Source organism: Anser cygnoides, chromosome 10 (genome assembly GCF_040182565.1).
Source record: "Anser cygnoides isolate HZ-2024a breed goose chromosome 10, Taihu_goose_T2T_genome, whole genome shotgun sequence".
Taxonomy (NCBI): domain Eukaryota; kingdom Metazoa; phylum Chordata; class Aves; order Anseriformes; family Anatidae; genus Anser; species Anser cygnoides.
In genome coordinates this window covers 17,283,329-17,297,620 of record NC_089882.1, presented here as the reverse complement: position 1 = coordinate 17,297,620, position 14,292 = coordinate 17,283,329, and the positions used below count along the sequence as shown (strand labels likewise).

The 14,292-nt window shown below is 37.6% G+C and overlaps 1 protein-coding gene across 4 annotated transcripts in view; it reads left to right on the top strand.

Moving 5' to 3' along the window:
- Nucleotides 1–12,092, top strand: part of NISCH (nischarin) — a 29,252-nt gene extending 17,160 nt beyond the window's left edge. The window contains exons 13-22 of one of the 4 annotated variants that reach the window (XR_007165828.2): nucleotides 271–379; nucleotides 3,029–3,150; nucleotides 4,054–4,109; nucleotides 4,598–5,911; nucleotides 6,324–6,498; nucleotides 7,712–7,865; nucleotides 8,427–8,555; nucleotides 9,448–9,609; nucleotides 10,303–10,400; nucleotides 10,701–10,832. Coding sequence is in view for 2 of the 4 variants with exons in the window: in XM_013191907.3 (XP_013047361.3) it covers nucleotides 271–379; nucleotides 3,029–3,150; nucleotides 4,054–4,109; nucleotides 4,598–5,911; nucleotides 6,324–6,498; nucleotides 7,712–7,865; nucleotides 8,427–8,555; nucleotides 9,448–9,609; nucleotides 10,701–11,329 (2,850 nt within the window). In the remaining 2 variants the exon portion in view is untranslated. Of the gene's footprint in view, nucleotides 1–270; nucleotides 388–3,028; nucleotides 3,151–4,053; nucleotides 4,110–4,597; nucleotides 5,912–6,323; nucleotides 6,499–7,711; nucleotides 7,866–8,426; nucleotides 8,556–9,447; nucleotides 9,610–10,302; nucleotides 10,402–10,700 lie in introns of those variants that run through there. The other 3 variants (XM_013191907.3, XM_048070724.2, XR_010833841.1) reach the window with 3 other exon arrangements.
- The last annotated feature ends 2,200 nt before the right edge of the window (nucleotides 12,093–14,292 follow it).

Below are 14,292 nucleotides of genomic sequence, written 5' to 3'. Positions count from 1 at the left end.
CAGTGTAGAAATTGTTTTTGTTCTGCTATGGTTTATGAAAATCGATGTTGACTTTGTCAGAAAGTACAGTGATCAAAATGACTTTATGAATTCTTAGTGAAACTCTACTAAGAATGTGAAAACAAACTTCAATGGATGTGGGAAAAAAAGCTGGCACTAACTTTCCTTTTACTAAAATTGAAAAAGCTTATGTAGACTTATTTTTAGTTCAGGATCTAATGTCCTGTATACTTAGTTTTTTCTTTAATCACTGCATACTTTCTTTATTAGATCAGTGAGGACTCCAGGCTCACTGCTGCCAGCTCCAAATCAAACTGTTCTTCTCTTACTGTTCGTCCTTCCTCTCCCTCTCTGCCTCGTCCTGTCAGCTCCAGCCAAGGTAATCATGTATGTATCGTGCTGCTGGGCTGAGCCTCTTGGTTCTGCTTTTTTAAGCTGCATTGATATACATGAATATTATGTGCATGGATATAGGTCTTAAAATAAAGCAGAAAGACTCGGATGTGTTGTCTTAAGTTGAAAGTTGTGTGCGAATCAGCAGAACTGGCCTGTTGTTCACAGGAGTGCTAGTTAGCTGTACAGGAAGTGTGGGCACAGGACTTCTAACTGCATCATCCTGCATAAACCAGCAGAGAGGATTACAGATCTTGTCTCAGTTTAGATGCATATCCTAGCTTCTTAATGGAAAACTGACATGTATAGACATGTTGTAAAATTGCTTACGAATCTGTTCTTGCTCTGCAAAATGTGAGCTGAAGTGGCACTGTTTATTTGCAAGATCTTCATTTCAGTCAAACTTGAGGGAAGATAGTAAAAGGAGATGGCAGGAAACAGAAAAAGGAAGACAGTTGTGGGATCAGTGTTCATGGTGAGCCTGTGGTTTCAGCACATCCATAGTGCTGCAGCACCTGCTAAGCTTGCCTGAAAATTATTTTTGTTGTCTGTTTCAAAAAAAAAAAGTGCCTGTTGCATTAGGACCTTAGAAGAATGGTCACGTGTCTTTTGCAGAAGCCTGTGACTTCTTACTGAGAAGACTTTGGGGGTCTTTTGCCTGGTTGACAACTTTAAAGTGCAGCAGGACATGAATAGTGGGAGAAGAGTTAATTAAAAGAGAAGGGAATATATTCTCAGTAAGTGTCTCAACGGACACTTGCTTTTTCCTGTAATTCTGTTGGATTGGTGAGTGGGAGAGAACCATGCCTGAAAAGCTTGGTCTTTGGAGGAAAAAAAATAATTGCTGTGATTTCTGCAGTCAGTTTTTTGGTTCATTCTACAAAAATGGAATTATTTTGGCAACATATGATTTAAGGACAAATAGCTTGTAACAGATACTGGTTTAGTTGCTACTTATGTACTTCATTTGCCTTTGTGACCATTCTAGGCAACTTCTTTCATCTGCAGATAAAATGCTGCCAGCTTTTCCAAAACGTGTGCAAATGTTCCTTTGCATATATTGAAGTCAATTGCTGTTGGACTAGATAATTATTGAAGGTCCCTTTCAACTGAACTATTCAATGCTTGCTTTAAAGTATTAAGTATTTAAGTTAGAGGACTGAGACAGTTCGACCTGCAGTTTTACACAGAGCTAGCTGTAAAAATGTATGCTAGCAACAACTGTAACTTTCAAAATTATTGGTCCATAGTTCTTTTCTATTATGGTAAATGTTTAAGAGCAAATGAGTCTAGGGGGAGAAAAACGTGTCTTCCTTCCCAAAGTACTTGAATTTTTTTTTTGAAAGAGTGGTGTAAGGTTTAATGTTTAGTTACTGCAGTATTTTTTCATGAGGTTCCTTTAGTAAAATCATAGAGAAGGCTGCCTAAGGGGTAGGAAAATAAAAGAGGACTAGAGCAGGCTGTTTTTCATCTTTAGTAACAGGAATTTTTATTATTTAGCTATCGAGGGTTGTTTTCAAAACTGACTTTGAAAAATCTGTTTAAGAATTTTGAAATATGCTGGGCAATTAGTTTTACTGTTAGACCTTAAATCATGAATAATGGAATTAATTTCCTGATATGCTATTTCTATGAATTGTTTTCTCTGCAGTTTTTCTACACACCATCTGTTTCCGTAACATATTATTCAAATTAAATGTCACTGGCAAATGGCTTATGGAAAAAGATGAAATATTTATATAGGAAACAGAAAACCAAAAATAATGTCATGTTCTGTTTTTCCTGTCAATCTGAATTTCCTTATTGCTAATGTAGTGTTTTGTTCAAGTAATAAATACCTTCTGTGTTTCCTCTGACTATGAGAAGGTTTGATGTAATCTGCCAAATTTGACTGTCAGTCCGGAAAGGTACATGCAGGAGTTTTCATGCTCAGGCTAGAAACATATCCAGTCTAATTCTATTAGTTTTATTTGCTCATTTATATACTTGAAGTGGCTAGCTCAGTAGTAATACTGAAAATGGATTCTCTGTGTTGCTTCAGTGCAACTATCACAGGCAAGATGTCCATGAGAGTGTTCCCTTATATCCGCTTATGATAAGTTTTATTGATACTCAGCTTTGAACCCTTCAGAAAGATTCTGAATAAGGTGGGCTAATTTTCTTGAGTGGCATTTAAGGGACCAGGTTTGTCTGACTTTCTGAACAATTGACACAGATAACTACGCTTGTTTACGTGAAGCCTACGGAAACTTGAAAAAATGCTGAACGGTTGCTAAAGAGTGTTTTGCTGTTGTTTTTGCCAGCCAGGTGATAGTTTGTTAAAAATAAGGGTTACTTTTAGCAAAATTGACGAGTTCTGTTAAAACTAAGGGTGATTCTTACACCAGAAGTTGAGATTTAAATTGTTAGCTTGAAAAAGGAATTTCATCCGTTTTAATGCAACTTTCAATACAGTTAAGGACATGTCTGCAATTCAACTAAGATTCTACCTGCTTTTCTTTCGTCTTGGCTCATTTAGCTTTAATGATTTATTATCAGACCTTGATTGTACAGTTTTAATTCCACTTGTTTGGCAGATAGACATCAATTTTGGTTTTATTGCAGTAGTTTTAAGAGCAGTTTCTATTTGTTCTAGAAATAATTTGTGAAGAAACAGTCCTAGCTAGCAGTTCTTTGCAATCCAGTGGATCGACTCCTACAGACCATACAGTTCCCCAGAGATGCTTTGAAATACCAGATTCCAGACGTAAAAATCAGGTAATTGCAGTTCTTATGTTTATTTTATGGTATTTTGAAAAGCTTTTTTGCAAGCTTTCCTGATCTTAAACTTTTGTTATCAAAGTAATCTGTAGCACAGCTATATTGATATTTTTTTTCAGAGTTGCTATAATGGAAAAAGGAGGTGGGCCTAAATACTGTGAAGTTGCTGGTCCACCTTATAAATTAAATATATAATCACACTTCACAAGATTTGCAGAGAATTGGTGTCACTGTCATGACTTTGGCATACTGACCCAGTATTAGTATCATGTTAACATTTAGTATCCACTTGCTCTGTGCAAGACTTATCTTGTGCAAGACAATATCAACTTGCAGAAGGAGACTTTCTTGCTAGTCTTGTTAGTATTGCTGGGGAACCTTCTCCATAGGTAATGGCCTTAATTTGTCTCCTTCAAACTCCTGCTGTTGTTGATAGTTTTTGAATTATGATTTCATTTGTTATAAGTATTAGAAGTATTTGTTCATATGCATGGCTTCAGGGAATGAGACAGCAAGACTTTGGGGGGAGTGTTTTCCTTTGTCACCAATGTAGTTGGTCTTTAAGTTCCTTCACCTTTTTTCCTCCCTTCATAGTACTTGAATATATATTTGTAGTGTGCTAAAATAGTCTACGGGCCTAAGGTTGGACCTGTTCTCAAGTCAGTAACGGTCCATTCTTTTCTTACCTTAATTGAATATCTAACCTAAAGTAAACAAGGGAGTGTTTTAGGATCCTCAGAGGAGATCTGTTCAGCTGCCTGTGAGTACAACAATCAGGACTTCACAGCAAGTTGCTTTAAAAAGCTGGCGCTGGAATTAGTTTTGCTCTTCATGTGTGCTGAAGCCTGGCAGCAGCCATAAGTAGTTGGTAGCTTCCTGATGTTTCCTTCTCTTCCTTAGGCACCTGCCTCTCTATTGGACTCATGCGAAGAGCATGGAAGAGGTGGTCATAAGTGGTAAGCTAGATATAAAAGTTCTGGTTTATATCCTTGTTAGCTTTTGGATAACAGCAGTAGATACTGCCTTTTTAAAACTTGGCCTGTGGGGCAAAGCTATTTTTCATTGTGTGCTGTACCTGTTTTTGAACCAAAAGTGATTACATTATGTAAAGTGTTTTTAACCTTTGAACTCTGGAATGTATTTGGTAGTTTCAAAAATAGCAATAGCTGTATTGTAAAGTGCTTTAACTTGTAGGGATATGCTTATACAAGGTGGGAAATAAAGGATGAGTAAGCATTTTAGTCCTTTCTATAAAATTGTATGTTACCAGCCTTAGAAACTAATGGCTGTGTGCAGTGCAAGGATGTTCTACAAATTACACTGACTTAACTGAAATAGCAAAGAGTAAGCCTCAAATTCTGACGAGCAGTGCCATGAAATGTAGATCATTGTAGCTGGTTTTAAACTTGCTTGTACTTACTGTGGCTTGTTGTCTCTTTTGAAGTTTGGATCATTCAGAGGAAGAACACTGTGCCGTGCCTGACCCCTGTAACACCATCATCTTGCCTTTCAATTGCATGTCATACACTGCCACAAACCAGGATTTTATCCAACACCTTTCTGCCTTGATAGTTCAGACTGTGCAGAGATCACCCCACTCCTTTACAGAGAGTAAAGGAAGCCCTCTGTGTGATTCCAGAACCACAGACAAAGAAGATGGATATTTTGAAATGGGACTTCATGAAGGAGATCAGACTTTTGAGTTCAACACAACTTCAGATACTCAATCATCTGACAGCACAGCAGTGAAGAGCGTTGACATAGTCAAAATTCTCTGGAGTTTCTCTATTCACATTCATAAGGGACTCAGACAGTTTGCTTCCTGTTTGGTTTTGACTGATGATCTGCTAGCTGTGTTTGAGATTCTTCCTCAGGAACTGAGAGGAAATTGCCAGCATATCCCCTCTGCCTTGAAATTAATGTTGTGTTTTCCATATACTGATATAGCAGAATTTGGATTTTTCATGCCAGAAATCTGTTTAACACTGAAGCTGAAAAACAGTGATAACTGCTTGCTTGTTGTTTCAGACTCCCAGAATCTTCAAGATTTTTATTCCTGTTTGCACACATGTTCTCAACATTGCACATCAGTGTTACTAAGCTCCACAATATACTGTGGAAATGCAAACCTCCAAGAGTTTCTTTGTCAGCTTATGGAATTGAATTGCATTTCATCAGAGGATGTGGAGATAAAAGGTTGTTTCCTAACATACCTTGTTTACGGGAGCAAAACCAATGTTCAGAAAACCTTGCATCATCCAGAGCCAGCTGGCAATAACAAAGCATGGTCAAAAAATGTTTTGTGTTCAGCACTTTATTCTTCAATGTACAAGTCTTCTGACCAGGGCCCCTGTGTGTTCCATCCCTGTTGGGTGTTTCTAACACCCCAGCATTTGTACATAGTCAAAGTGGATTTCAGTTTACTGCCAAGTAAATGGGTAGGCACAGAAGACTTGAGAAGTGTTCTTATGCTGAATAGGATTCCGTTAGCATCAGTTGTGCTACATCCAACTCACATGTCTATTCAACAGAAGGGTTCGTTTTTGGATGGGCATGTGCTGGAGTTGCTCATTGGATACAGATTTGTTACAGCGGTGTTTGTTCTACCTCACGAGAAATTCCACTTTCTAAGAATTTACAGTCTTTTAAGGACACTCCTGCAGGATGTTAAGACTATTGTTATTTTCAAAGCTTCAAACAAACTAGATGCTGCAAGAAATCACGCTTTGGAGTCAAACAGACATGGTCAGTCAGCAAGGTAACAATTCCCATAAAAGATTTATTGCATGGTATTGAAGGTAAGGTGGCTTTGCCACTGTTTGCAGTGGTTATTGTAGTTGGTTTTGACTTGTAGACTACTTTGATTCTGCTGTTCTTTGGTATGTGTGACTGGTTATCCTGGAATGTACCTGTCAACCCTTTTTTCTTTAAATGTTCTGTGGTTACAATTTAAAATGTATTTTCTTATGGAAGGAGTCTTTGTGTTTCAGGTGCTTGCAGGCTGATGCCATAACAGATAATGATGCTTAAGAGAAGTCATTTAGAGTAAACTAAGAATAGAAGTTGCCTGTTCCCAGTTGTTGAATGACTAAGTATGATTTTTTGTTGGGGGAGAGCTGTGTATTTCCTGAAATTTTGATGATGTTTTCTGGATCTCTTCTGTCTCCTAGCTTTTGCAAGCCTCATCTGACTCTGTCATCTTTATATCCATCTGAATTTCTTGTGCAGAAGATTACAGAAGATAACCAGGTTCCAGTTCACCTACGTGTTTCTGCGTCTCTGCAGTATGTGGCTGGGCTGAAAGGAAATGCCCTAGTTGAATTTTTCCATGGCAACATTGCAGAGGTATTACACCTAGCCTGGGTATATAAAAACATGACTTGACCTTTCAGTATTAGATGATATTTAAAAAAAAAAAAGTGAAAAACCTTTCCTCATCAAACTTGAAAAGCTAAGCTGAAGCAAACCTGGAAACATTTTGGTCAAAAACCTGTTTGTGCAACTGGCTTTTGAGGCCCCTGCTGCAGTGATTGTGGTCCTGGCAGGCATATTTTGCCTTCAGGATCCTTGATGCAGAGCCAGAAAGTACACTAGTGTGTCTTGAAAATGACTATTCCAAGAATGTTCCTATTTTTCTTTTAAAATAATAAAATGAGAGAATCAACAGAGTGGAATTACCTAGTGTGTTGGTACCTAGCTACACTGTGTCCTGACTTTTTGGGTAATATAGGTTCATGAATACAACACAGCACATCCATGGCTCTAGGGAATCCAAAAACTTGAGCAGATAAACCTGTAATTCAGAAATCAGGTTTACTGGCTGTGGGGAACTTTAAGTTTAAAAGTACAGTTCTAACTTAAATTAATGAGGTGGCATTTGAAGTGATAAATCACTGCGTTTCTAGTAAAAATGTCAATTGAAAAGCTTAGTAAGAAATAGATGCTTTTATTATTACCATTTTTCTTTTTTAAGTATTCTAAAGTAAGCACAATTTGTAAGTTGTACTTTTCTTTGCACTGGGAGAAGTTGATTTAAAAAAAAAAAAAAAAGCAGGTGACTCATTTGAGAGCTCACAGCACTCATCAGGCTAGAAGCTGGAAAGATGCCTGGCTGGAACAGCAGCTGTAGTGATGAGCTGTGCTTCCATCACTTCCATCCTTTCTTAAGGATCTTTAAATCCAAAGTCAGAGTTGCATTGTGAAGGCTTGATAGGCCTGAGGTGTGGGAGGCACTGCTCATCTGTTGATAAAATTGTCTTCTGTTTGTTTTAGAAAGCATCTTGTGCACTAGTTGTTTCTTTTCTTTGTCAGGAAATGGGAAATAATTAGACCATGACAGAAAAACAATTTTCTCTTGCACAAAACCAAGGCATTTTCAGTAGACAGCTATTGCAGATGTTTTTAGCAGCTAGAGGTAAACTGCTCTCACTATAGCACATTCAGATGCTTCAAAAGTTTTGAAACTTTTACTAGTAATCTAAAGCTGCCTCTGAGATGATAAAGCTGTCTGAAAGGTCAAAATGTGCAAGTGATTTGTGAAATACAATTTACATCTTAGGTGGAAAATGAAGAGCTGAGGCATCTCATGTGGTCTTCAGTTCTGTTTTACAAAACTCCCAGTGTGGAAGTGATGGCTTGTGTGCTTCTCTCAACAAAAGCTATTTACTTTCTGTTGGACGATTCTTTTGTTCATGCGGATGAGCATCAGTTAGGTAAGAGAGCTATTAATTTTGATCCTCTGGTAAGGTTGAGCTTAATCCCCGTCTGTTTGTCTTGAGTTTTATCTGCCAGTTTTGGCTGATCATCCTGGTTGAGGGAGAGTGGCACAATCTGCCCTGTGCAAAGTGCTTGCATGGGGATTTTATCTTCAAAGCTGCAGGTTTGGGTTCTTGAGTCATGGCTGCCTGTCAGATAAACCCTTTTATGTGCCATCGTGTTCATGCTTCCCTCTGATGTTATTTGATAATCCTCAGCATCACCTGGGTAGGTAAAGGCCATTTAAGAGAGCAGAATGGTAAGTGAAGAGAATGAAACTCAGTGTGCATTCAGTTCATTTGAGTGATTCATAAATTTATCTGCTGGTCTAAATCTGCGATGCATTTCTTCAAGAAATAATGTTAACAAGTAGATATGGTGCTTGAGAAATCAACCAGTATTCCTGCCTTCTTCCTGATTTCGTTCTTTGTGTGATACATTTTCTGGATATAGAAATTGCACTTATGGAAAGGAGTATCATCATTCTTTTTCTTTTGACTTTATCATATCTTCAACAGATTTTTGGAACGAAGAACACTCAGATTGCGAAAATAACTCTTTCCACCTCTCTTGCTGCTTTGTGTTAAAACTTAATGATCTGCAGTCAGTAAATGTTGGCCTGTTTGACCAGTACTTCAGAATTACTGGTGAGTACATCTTATGCTTGAAGTTTTTGCAGGTTAGTATCATCTCTTTAGTCTTACTTCAGATGGATTCTTCTCTTGATTAGGGAGCTGAAAATGTTTTTTTGCTGCTTTTTCTTAAGAGGAGTTAATGTAAGGCTGATGGTGCTGTATGAGTAGGCTTGCAACATCTTGTAATTGAGGTATCTAGGAAGCTTTTAATGTCAATGAATTGGTCCCACAGGTGCTTTTAAAAATTCTTCTGTCTTGATGACAGATCAGAAAGGAATTCTAAAGACTTTCTTGTTGTTCTGAGGCTTTGGCTTGCAATGAAGAGTAAGATCAAGGTTCTGTCCACATTGCAAAATATGTAGTTAATTGATGGTTGACTTTTTGGGTGGAAAAGGAGACTTTAGTTTCCGTAAGATGAGAATGTCAACTTAAAATTTAGTTGAAGTAACATAGGTAAAGTTTCGAGGTTGTATTACATTGTCGTAGAGTACCACTACCTGTGAGCCATATGTTTCTATGTTCTGAAGCGTCTTTCTAATTGTCTTGTGACCTTGATGGTGAAAAATTATTGAAAATAATTTAAAGTAAGCTTACATATAGCTAGTATACGAAGAAAGCTGAGGGCAATTTTTTCTGTAAGATAAATTGTAAAATAGTCAAAGAGTTTAATTGTGTGCATCATTTTAAATCAGGAGAAATTATATTCTGTATTTTTGAGGGGTTTGTAAAAAAAAAAAAAAAATTATACTTTCCCATGGATTTTAAGGTTTTCTGAATAATGATGCATATTTTTGGGAGAAGTAATGCTTGCAAGAAATTATTTTGGTGACAGTTGCATGTTGGTTAAGTTATGGTAATGCCATGTACAGATGTGTGAATGGTTTATTTTCTGTATTCTATTCAGGACACTCTGCAGATCATATTGTCACTTGCTTGACAAGAGACAGTTACAACACTCATGCTTTCATGCAGCAGCTTATGGCAGTTCTGTCATTGCTTGCACGCACACCTTCACCAGAGCCAATAGATAAAGACTTCTACTCCGAATTTGGGAGTAAAAACACTGGTAAGTGGCCTTTTCTACGTGGCTGGAGCTATTTAGGCTTGGTACTAAGAGCATCAGCTAAACTACTGCTTTGATACAGCAGAAACTGCGTTTCCTGTTTTTTGTTTAGCTCCCACTGCAAGTTTCAACCTAGAAGGACTTGTGAGTCTGTCACCAAAGGACAGTGAATATAATAAAGTCTAAAAGTTATGGATTTCCTTGCTTATTCAGATGAAGGAATCCTGTCATTCTGAGAGAACATAGTGAAGTGAAAACCAGACCCTTTTGAGGCACATTAAGTTCAGTTCCAATGTCAGGTTAAACATTTGTGCTTAGAATTCTGAATATTTTATTCACAAACTGAAAGCACATTTTCCTGAAGAATGATTATTAGTGTAACTGCTCTAAGGAGAAGGTGTGTAAGCCCAGAAAGTGCAAGGTCTGGTGAGAGTAGTCAGACCTTTTCTTAGACCAGTTGATTTATGTGGAAAAAAGCAGATAGGCTTCCTTCAAGTTTTGCTGTTTTCTATTTAAGTATTTACAGGGAGTAAGAGTCTGCAGTATTGCCTCCTGTCATTCCAGAACCTAACACTGAAGGAGAGGAATGTGCTCATCCATCAGGTGTATATAAGCAATGGAGGGGGTATAAAAGCAATTCATGTAGAGGTTTTATTTTTTGTTGTTTTTATTTTCTGTCTTTTGTCTGCTTGAAAGACGTAGGAAGCTTGTGTTCAGTGATCTGATGATGCTTTCAGTCAGTTCAGAACTAGGGAGTGGGAAGGAGGAAGCAGAGGAAATCAGCTGGTAAGAAGGTGGGTAGTCTGATACGAGAATTCAGCTGTTTCCTTCTGCCTCTTTTGCTATCAGCCTGAACTAGTTGTGAGAAAGTTGCAGAAATATAGGTAGGTTAATGCAAGAGACTTCAGTACATATCTGCAATCCAAATAAAAATTATTCCAGTATTGTGAAGTAAAACCATACATGCATAAATGTTAACTTTAATTTTTCCAGATACAGCCAACTATCCAATATTGTTGCTTATCCTCATGCATTTAAGAAAGTATTTTATAGTACTTAGGTGGAAGTATAACAGTGTATACTTGTTCTTGTAGGAAAAATGGAGAATTATGAACTGATTCACTCAAGCAGAGTAAAATTTATTTATCCCAATGAAGAGGAGATTGGGGACCTTGCTTTTCTAGTGGCAGAGAAGATGGATGATTTGACTAATCTTCAGTCCCTCAACATCCTTCTGTATGTGTTGGCATTTCAAGTAAATCACGTTGAAGGATCTGCCCAAAACACGAGTTCACTTCAACCTAAAACACTTATACTAACCAGCTCTGATTTGTTTCTCTTTGATGAAGATTACATCAGTTACCCACTACCTGAATTTGCTAAGGAACCACCAAAGAGAGATAAGTATCAGCTTGCAGATGGAAGACGAATCCGGGATTTAGATAGAGTCCTTATGGGTTATCAGACATATCCGCAAGCCCTTACTTTTGTGTTTGATGATGTTCAGAATCAGGATCTGATGCAGAACTTAACACTGGATCACTTTGGAGACACTGATAATGCCCCAAAAGGAAATGTTAAACAAGAAGGCAGCAGGAGCAGAGAGATCCAGTGGTACATCTTTATCCCAAGTGCAGAAAGCCGAGAGAAGTTAATTTCATTGCTTGCAAGACAGTGGGAGATACTGTGTGGTAGGGAACTGCCTTTGGAACTCACTGGGTAATTACTGCACAGCTAAGTGATTTCAGTATCTATTATAAAGTAAAGCACAGCATTTAAATAGAGCTTGTCAAATTCTGTATTTTTATTAAGGAGCTGAACTGGACTCCCTTGCTCCCTAGTGCAGTGAACGTTTAATAGTCCATACAAATATTCTGAAGTGTTAGCTAGGGATTGAACTTTTTGTAAAGTATTTTTTATGCAACAGTATATAGTGAAAAAAACTCATGAGACATCCTGGGAAACTGTATGGAAAAAATAAGGAGTCAACACTAGATATGCTGTCTTCTAGGGCTGTTAAGGTTTCTGCTGTTTTTCTGTATATATCAATCTTGATGTTCTATACAAATTCTAATGTGTAAATAATGGTAAATGCTTGTGTAAGTTCAAGTGCAATGTTCTTTGTACAAGATGTATTTTGGGTATGCTGCTAATGCTTATTATTTAATGACCTTAGTTTTACATATTTTTTTTCCTTTCTGAGGCCAAATGTAATTATTTGCTGCCAATTGTGAACTTAACAGTAAAATTTGAGTGACAAGCAGGTGACACTTTCACATGAGATTAGTTTGAGCATTCTTTTTTCTTAGCCTAGGGAGAAGAATTGCCTGTAAAAGTCTACTCAGAAAAGTCTGTTCAGTGTAGTCTTGAAAACGGAAGTACACAACATGGCTATACAACTGTTTTGTCAGCAAATAATTAATTATCTCTGAACACCAAGTCTTTTGCCTATTTTGTCAATACAAATAAAGTGTAATTTGACAGTTTTCTCTTGGGCTTGTCTTTATTCAAGTATTCCTTTTGTGTTTGCAGAATACTATATGGTAGTTCAGTGGCACGCTTTGTTCCTAGAGTATATTGTAAAGTATGAAATACGCAGGAAGAATAAAGAAGAAAATTTAGTATAGCAAATACATGCTGGTCCAGAAATAAAGCTGAGTTGTGGAAACTGAGGGTCTGCAGCTTTTAAACACAGTTTAAAGAGGATTTACTTCAAGTCTTTTTGCTGCTCCATCAGACAGTAGGAATTTGCTTTCCAAATTGTCTTCTGTAACTTCAGATACTATTGTGCCCAGCAAGTTCTAGCGTCCTATGACAGGGAAAAAAAAAACCTCTAAACTACTCACTATTGTGAAGACTAATTCTGAGACTTTGAGTAACTGTTCTACTTCTGCAGGGGTTAAGAAGGGAAGGATGGTTTTGATATACATGGCCAGCTGATGCTGCTTAAAACTGATGCTCCTGTAAAAAAGGTAAAGAAACTTAGGTTGGGAGATACCTAACTGTCATGCTCAGAACAGGGCTGAGTTCAAACACATTGAGTTCGTGTTCCAAACAAGTCTTGAGCATCTCCAGGAATGGCAAGTTTTTTCTGCCTCATGGCATTTAAGCTTAAAACAAAAATATTCTTGAGATTTCAGGTAACAAGACCTCCTTTAAGCTGTTAAAATATTTCCATTTGTGTCAGATATAATCCAGAAAATGGGTACAATTCCCCTTTAAGCGTGGTAAGCACTAATCATATTAAGATGAATGAAATGTTCAGTAGTTTTTTTAGTTACATGATACAGTATTTCCTGATTCTTATATTTAGTATCTCACCTATGGTGTGATGAGAATTGTTTATTTTCAGGGCATTTTTTTCCATTATCTTTTATATTCTGACAAGTGAAGCGTGGTCTAGACAAAGTAGGTGCAAACTGGCTTCACTGACACTAGCGCCAGTTCATTTTGGTGTTTATATATATATTTAAAAAAAAAACCACTCTTCTATTGTAGTAATTCAGATGTTTGCTCCCCTGTTCTTTGGCCCTTGTTAAAACCTGATGGAGTTATGGTGCTTTGTGCATGCACATTTCTGATCGTTAAAGTTCAATGTTCAGCTGAAAAACTGTTCACTGTTGTCCCTTGGCACCAGTCTCTCGTTTTTGTCTGTTATATTTTAATTAAATCCCCCCTTTTAGAAACAAATGGCACTATTTGAGTTTTCCTTGAAAATGCAGTCCTTCATCTTGGATTCTATAAATTAGCTGATTGTGTCATTTTCTGTTTTCCACAATTAGCTCGTACAGAATGTTCTGCAGACTGAAGAAGCTTTGTAAGCGATTTTGGTCACATAGAACAGCTTTGATTTCTTCCTCTCTCTTTCCAAGAGTGCTATGAAGCCCTGCATGCTCATTTGTCTTTAGGTTGCCCTCAAATCTGTTACAGCTTCAAACTGTTCAGTGTTAAGGCAGTATCGAAGTTGCTGAAGTTGGGACTGGATGCGTGCATAGGCAGGTGGGAAGATCTTTTTTCAAGAAAAAATGTCCTAAATGATCTTAGTCTTTCATAGTCTGGCTTTCCAACTGCTGTAGGTGTACATAACCCTAGGGAAGACCCATGCATTTGTGCTCGGTGTCATCTGCTGAGGATCCGGTCAAAGGTTTTAAAATTTCCATTGTATTACAATTGAAAAATTGTACGTGAATCTCACTAGGAAGGAGGGTGAATGAGGTGGTGACCTGAGCTCAGCCATGCTTTCTTTGTAAGGTGAAATGACAGCCTGATCTGCATCCTGTCTGCTCTGTGTCCATTCCCATGCTGTTTTTACAGCCCTGCCATCTGTTGGCTGCAGATGTACTAAATGGTGATGTATTTACATCAGCCCATTTAATTTGTTTTCCTGGTCTTGACAACTTTGATAATTTTTAATTAAAAAAAAAAGGAGTAACACAATGCCATTTCTAGCTTGCATACATCTGATTCAAAAGTTTACTTGTATGGTATTAATCTTCAAACATACGCAATCTTAGGAGAAGTGGCAACAGGAGGAAAAGCATGAAGTTGTGGTTTAGAGCAGACAGACTACAAACTTCTGTTTCCTGCTGTCTACCTGATAATGGAGGGGCATTTAGTAACTTGGAGAGCTAAAACCAGCTGTGGAAAAAGGGAGGATATGAAACACCAGGAAGGTGCTGAGGAATG